The sequence below is a fragment of the Triplophysa dalaica genome, chromosome 25, assembly GCF_015846415.1.
Source record: "Triplophysa dalaica isolate WHDGS20190420 chromosome 25, ASM1584641v1, whole genome shotgun sequence".
NCBI lineage: Eukaryota > Metazoa > Chordata > Actinopteri > Cypriniformes > Nemacheilidae > Triplophysa > Triplophysa dalaica.
In genome coordinates, this window is record NC_079566.1 from 9,011,583 (window position 1) to 9,017,582 (window position 6,000).

Below are 6,000 nucleotides of genomic sequence, written 5' to 3' on the forward strand. Positions count from 1 at the left end.
ACAGGTGGAGACATCTTTATTCACATCTGTTTATGTGAAAACAAATTAAAAGCTCTTCTGTTAACTTAAATTGTCACCTTGTGAAAGCTTTAAAAAAGGTGTCAGAGAAGAAAAAGCTGCTTTTGTTCATACCAACAAAAATAAGAGGGGATCAGGAACATCCGGTGTCACCATTTGCTTATATTGCTTTCACAGCTGAAGAGCAGCTTGGTTTTGTCCCTAAAGAAAACCTGCTGTTTTAAAGGAAACTATCTCTGAGTTCTTATCTTCTCATTACTATGCAAATGAAACTATCAATACATTTTGATTATGGCTGATCGATTCTGTTATCTTAAAGCAAATAATCTCGATTTTCTTGTGCCACGCAACAGCTTCCGTTCTGTGCAGACATGTTAAGAAAGAGAAGAATAAGATGACAAACAGCAAAGACAAAATCTAAGAAGAAAAGAAAAGGTGAAAATAACAAATTCAATGGCCTTGAGGCAGGTGTAATTCATATTCATTATAGTCAGTCAGTGTACACTGATTCTGTTGAAACACAATAAAAAGTTTGTCACAAAGCTGCGATATTAATAAGGGATGTAAAGATGTCACCAACAGCATTGATTCTCCATCACTCCCAAAATGAATACTAATGTATATATGTACACTCATATTGTCTTAAACACTGATCACACAGATATTGCAGGTTGAACTGGTCCAGTTGCTGATTCCGCTCCTTAGGGACATTTAAAGTGATCGTTCAAAACTGAAAATTCTATCATCATATACTCACCCTGACCTTCTTTATTCTGCCAAACACAAAAGAAGATATTTTGAAGAAAGGACACAAAACCAATGCAAGTGAATAGGGACCGGTTACCAACATTCTTCAAAATATTTTATTTTGTTGTCTGTGGAATATAAAATGTCATACAGGTTTGAAATGACAAGAGGGTGAGTAAATGATGAAATAATTGTTATTTTTGGGCGAACTATGAAAAGAAATTAGAAATGAAATTATATATTTATTTATCAGTTTATTTTACATAACCCTATCACTGTCTGTCAGGGAGATTTGATTAAAAAGCCTTCAAAGCAATTCAAGCAGCTTTTATTAATTTATTTGTATTTGTGGAACTACTATTTTTGTCAAGTATGTACGTATACATTTTCTATGACTAAAACTCTTTCCATGTACGTGCATGTCTATGTTAGCGTGTGTGTGTGCATGTGTGTGCACGTCACAGCTGGGTATATAAGTGCCTCTCTCCCTCCTTCGTGAGAAAAAACACTTTCATTCTCCTCCAAGCTCAAAGAAACAGAGTAAGGTAAGAGAATCTATCTATCTAGCTATCTATCTAGATGTTTTTTATAATATTATGTAGACATTTATAACAAAGTATCAGAATAATCACGTAATGATCTCAAACGCAATAGTGAGACTAAAAATATTTACTATGCTCAAGACTTCCATACTTGCTGTACTAATTTATATGTACTTATTTATTTAAAAACCTGTTTTATTCTGACTTTCTATAGTCTTTATTTTTATGAAATGTGATTATTTGACTATAATTTACAACCATTTTTACGATAAATTGGGTGGTAACTTTCATCAAATAAGTCACAGCTTTCAAGAAAACATACATAAAAATGTAATGAAATGAAGAAAGAAAGAAACCAGTAAAAAGAAGCACACAAGGAACCATAGGAATCTTACTTTAATATGTTTCACTTTCTCACTCCTTCTTATCTCCTCTCTTTTCCTTCATGTTTGCAGGATGAACAGCGGAGTGTGCGTGTGTGTGATCCTGGCTGCTCTTTCTGTCTCGTGCCTGGGTCGTCCCCGCTCCTCTTCTCCTGACACCGGAGACAGTCCACTCCCCTCACATTTGGACACCAGCGTGAGCGAGCACCTTCGACTCGCCCGCTCCCTCAGCCTCCCAAAGCAGCCTGCGACCGACAAGGACACAGAAACCCGCGCTAACCTCAGCCAGCTGCTGGCCAAACTCATCTCCAAAAAAGGTGAGACTGCACACACAATTATCTTTCTAGACTAATTCAAATTTGTAACTTGAGATTTCACTCTGACAAAATTTTGTGAGATTCATGCTCATAACAATAATCAATGACAAATACTGTTTTACTCTTCAAAAAACTGAAAGCCAAGAGGACAAATACAGATAAAGTGCATGGAGATGTGATGTTCAGTTGAATTTTGCAAGTCTTGGATTAATGACAATACATAATGAAAAAGCAACCACCACTTAATACCAAAAAGATGAGTAACAATTTTGAAATCCGAGCAGTTTCCACAAATGCTTAATGTACTGTAGATTTGCCCATAGACAAACCAATAGAGTGACATTCAAACAGCTGGAAGAGCTGAAGCAAGGAACGCTACCCGATGGAGACGAAAAGAGAATGGATTTTTAATATTAATTGTGTTCATTAGAGTTATCATACAACAGCTTCATATATCACCTCAGATCCTAACACTGTTGTTGTGAGATAATGAGGAGTAATGAGATTTCTCTTTCATTATATGCTGTTTATTTCTATCTCTTGAGGATTCCCTCTGCGTCTATCTCTCTTAGATGCTTTCAGTAGCTTTTTTGACCCTGTAGCTCAACAAATTCAATTCATTTTCTGATGTAGCTTTGACCAATAGTGGCGAGACATCAGAAGGGCAATGTGCTGAAAAAATGCTTCAGATGTACATTCCATATATTTTACCATATCAAAAGCACAAATATGAATTTCTGTCTGTTTCAACTTTGACACATCCGAAACTCAATAATGCCCTGAAAGGTTCAAACATTTAGAGCAAGTCTTTTTAATATTGGGTCGACAACAACTTTAACGTCCCGACACACCTTTCGAGCAGCACGTAAAATCATTTCGTGAGATTACACGTTTCCGGATAATGAAAGAAAAGGTTTGTCACGCACTCGCTCTGGGGCAGCGTTGCCGGGCATCGGTAAACATAAACACAGCTGAATGAAGCATGTTTTTTGCCCGGGGTGTGTGGGGCTTGGATGTGTTTGGGTCAGGTGTACAGTACTAAATTGCATAACCACTCATTAGGGTGTAACCTCTTCAAAGGGGAAAAAAACAATTATCGTTTATGGAATAAGAACAGGAAATTCGACCTCTTAACATGTAAGCTCAATGATGTAACAGTTTCATAACGGTCAACAAACTCAATGTTTTAAGGAATGTCTTTAATCAGTGTTGACCTAAATGACCTAATGAGTAATATCAAAATTTTCCTTGACAGACGACCCAAAATGTGCGTGAGAGAGAGAGAGAGGGGCAAACTGAGAAACAATGGCTTCCAAACTAATTGGTCTTATTAACAAGAGTCCTACTTTCTCCTTTGACTTTCTTAATCTCTCGTCTGGTGTGTTATTGTGTTGTGTGTTCGTTTTTATATTTGTGAGTATGAGGTGCAAGTTTCACACACATCAACATGTCACTACAAGTCTACAGCTCAAACAAACCGGGATGGGGAAAACACAAAGACATTATAGTTCACATGTACTTGTGTTTGTGCATGCATGCGCTTTGTGTTCGAAAGTCTCCCATCTGTCGCAAATAGAATCACACCCTTGACAACAGCCTGAGTGACATTTGCCGTACCGTACATTGCCGAAACGTTGTCCAGACATTGCCGCGTGCAAAAGCATGCCACCGAACCCATGTTTGGTCCCAATTAACAGCAAAAGTAATTGTTGCTTAGCAACAACGCAAATCACAGCAGGTAAAGGGTCTGCTACACAATTTAACCCAAATGGAATAAAATCTGTCATTTTAAAGAGCACTTTGTGCCTGTATCGACTAAACATTAGTAGTTTACACAGGGATCGGTTGTTTACAATACATATGAGCTTTTAGAAAACTTCAATAGCAGTGGAAAAAGTTATTCTGTAGGCTCTGGGACCGGACTCAAAGGAGAGGCAGTGAGGTGAGGAGACTGTTATTTTATTGAGATGATGAGGCATGTCTGAACAGCTTGAGGTATCAATGTCAGGGAGGCATCTTCACGTACACATCGCACTCATACTGAGAGCATAGATATCTGTCAGACTGCAGCCTACTATCTGTCTGTCTCTCTGTCTCACACCTTCACAATCTTCTCACTAACAATCTGATTTTAAAAACTGAGCCCTCAAAGCACAAAAGTTTAGACAACAATTTAAAACTAAATTGGTAAGAAAGTGGTTGTATAAGGTAACTGGGGTTAGTTGTCACATGGTTGTCTATATATCACTACCCAGGGAAAATCATGCTAAAAGTCAAATCATGCAAATGTATTAAAATAAGAATCATATCTGTCAATTCATTCCTCCTATTTCATTATTATATAGATATGTAGATGTTTTCCATTATTCACTTACCTTTTTCTCTCATAGGATCTGTTCGTCGCAACTCATCCTTGAACAACAGAGCAAACAGCGTGAACCACCAGATGAAAGACCGGGATTATGTCGGCTGGATGGATTTTGGCCGTCGGAGCGCTGAGGAATATGAATACTCGTCATAAAATCCATAGATAACATCTGACTCCTCTCTGCTACAAATAAAGAGTATATTTATTACTACAACTGTTATTATTATTATTATTATTCTAATGTACATTTGTTAAGAAACCAGTATAATGCAATATATACAAACCCCTAAATTTGCAAAAAAAATACAAAAAAAGTCTCAAAGTATTGTTGTTGTTTTTATATCCTGTAATTTAATGTACACAATGGTTTTTGCTAGGAGAACCATCAACCTAACGTGTGTTTCAAAACTCATTCAACTTTAGTTTTCAATAAATCAGGTCAGCATTCAACATTGGCCTAAAATCCTAAAGGCTCTGGCAGTTTGTCCATCAACACTTTTGTGGTGTTAAAGCGACTCTCTTCTACCGTAAGAACTTACTGTAATGGAGAGAAGTGGTTTTCAAATGGCTTAACAAATATTTTGTGTCCAAGCACAGCCTTGTCAAGTCTACTCTTCGATGAAAATCAATAAACCAATGGAGGAAATGCTCTATGGCTTAATAAGATGCTGTTAGAAATTGTCAGAGACATTAAAGCAGAGTTGATAGAATAGAGTGTTGAATTATTCAGATGTTCAGCTAAGAGAAAGCAAAGAACGAAGAGATATGACAAGAAAGAGGAAGATTTCTTACATGTTTTAAGAGAAACCCATGGGATGCATCACGGCTGATATTCTGTCCATGGGTGAAGATTTCCATTTGACAGGTGTACTGAGACAGAAATATCCTGTCAGGGGGAAGACAGACAGATGCAATGAACCTCGCTGTAATAACAGTGGATTTGACACACAGAGCACTGCACACACACACTTTTATTTGCTATAATTTAGCAATATTTAGATACCCAGAAGCAAGACAAAAATCTAATAGTCTAAGCATCACAATTTCCCCCACTTGGCCTTAATAAAGGCAAATTGCTAGTGAGGTCTAATATAATAAGGGGCAAGAAGAACGAATGTTAATCACATCAAGTCATCATTCATAGACGGAGTTCAACAGCAAAGACGTATTACATCACATTAGGACATCGCTGGATTGGATGCAGTTTTTCATCGTTTGTTAGTTTGAAGTAATGATTCCGGGTACAGGGCTATTAGCGGGCAACTGGGACAATTTCGTCTACTAAGAAGTGGGGGCCCCACCCCAAACCCCAATAATGTTTGAAGATGTTTATCAACCTACTTGGTTAACTTCACTTTTGCCCTCACTCAAACGGATGTCCAATATTGCTGATGTTATTTCACCTGGTTGAATGACGCAAATGCATAAACCAAAACAATAATTCTTATTTGTGACTAGAGATTGAGATTCTCTAAAATAGACATAGATGTGAATCTGAAGTGGAGGTTACTCATGAGTCCCACCTGCTTCAGGTTATTAGTCTCTGCTGTTTGGGTTGATTCATTTTAAGATCATTGCCGGACATCTTCATGGTTTTTTTTAAAAGAAATACTTGAGTTTAAATA

At 37.3% G+C, this 6,000-nt stretch overlaps 1 protein-coding gene across 1 annotated transcript; it reads left to right on the forward strand.

Moving 5' to 3' along the window:
- Positions 1 to 1,273: 1,273 nt before the first annotated feature.
- On the forward strand, positions 1,274 to 4,865 carry cckb (cholecystokinin b). Its single transcript, XM_056741466.1, has 3 exons — positions 1,274 to 1,310; positions 1,763 to 2,007; positions 4,398 to 4,865. Exons 2-3 carry the CDS (start codon positions 1,764 to 1,766, stop codon positions 4,526 to 4,528), a joined length of 375 nt encoding a protein of 124 aa, XP_056597444.1. The 5' UTR covers positions 1,274 to 1,310; position 1,763; the 3' UTR covers positions 4,529 to 4,865.
- Positions 4,866 to 6,000: the final 1,135 nt, after the last annotated feature.

Coding starts and splice junctions, on each gene's coding strand:
- cckb (XM_056741466.1), top strand. CDS start 1,764: ATGAACAGCGGAGTGTGCGTGTGTGTGATCCTGGCTGCTCTTTCTGTC. Junction 2,008..4,397: donor CAAACTCATCTCCAAAAAAG/GTGAGACTGCAC, acceptor TTTCTCTCATAG/GATCTGTTCGTCGCAACTCA.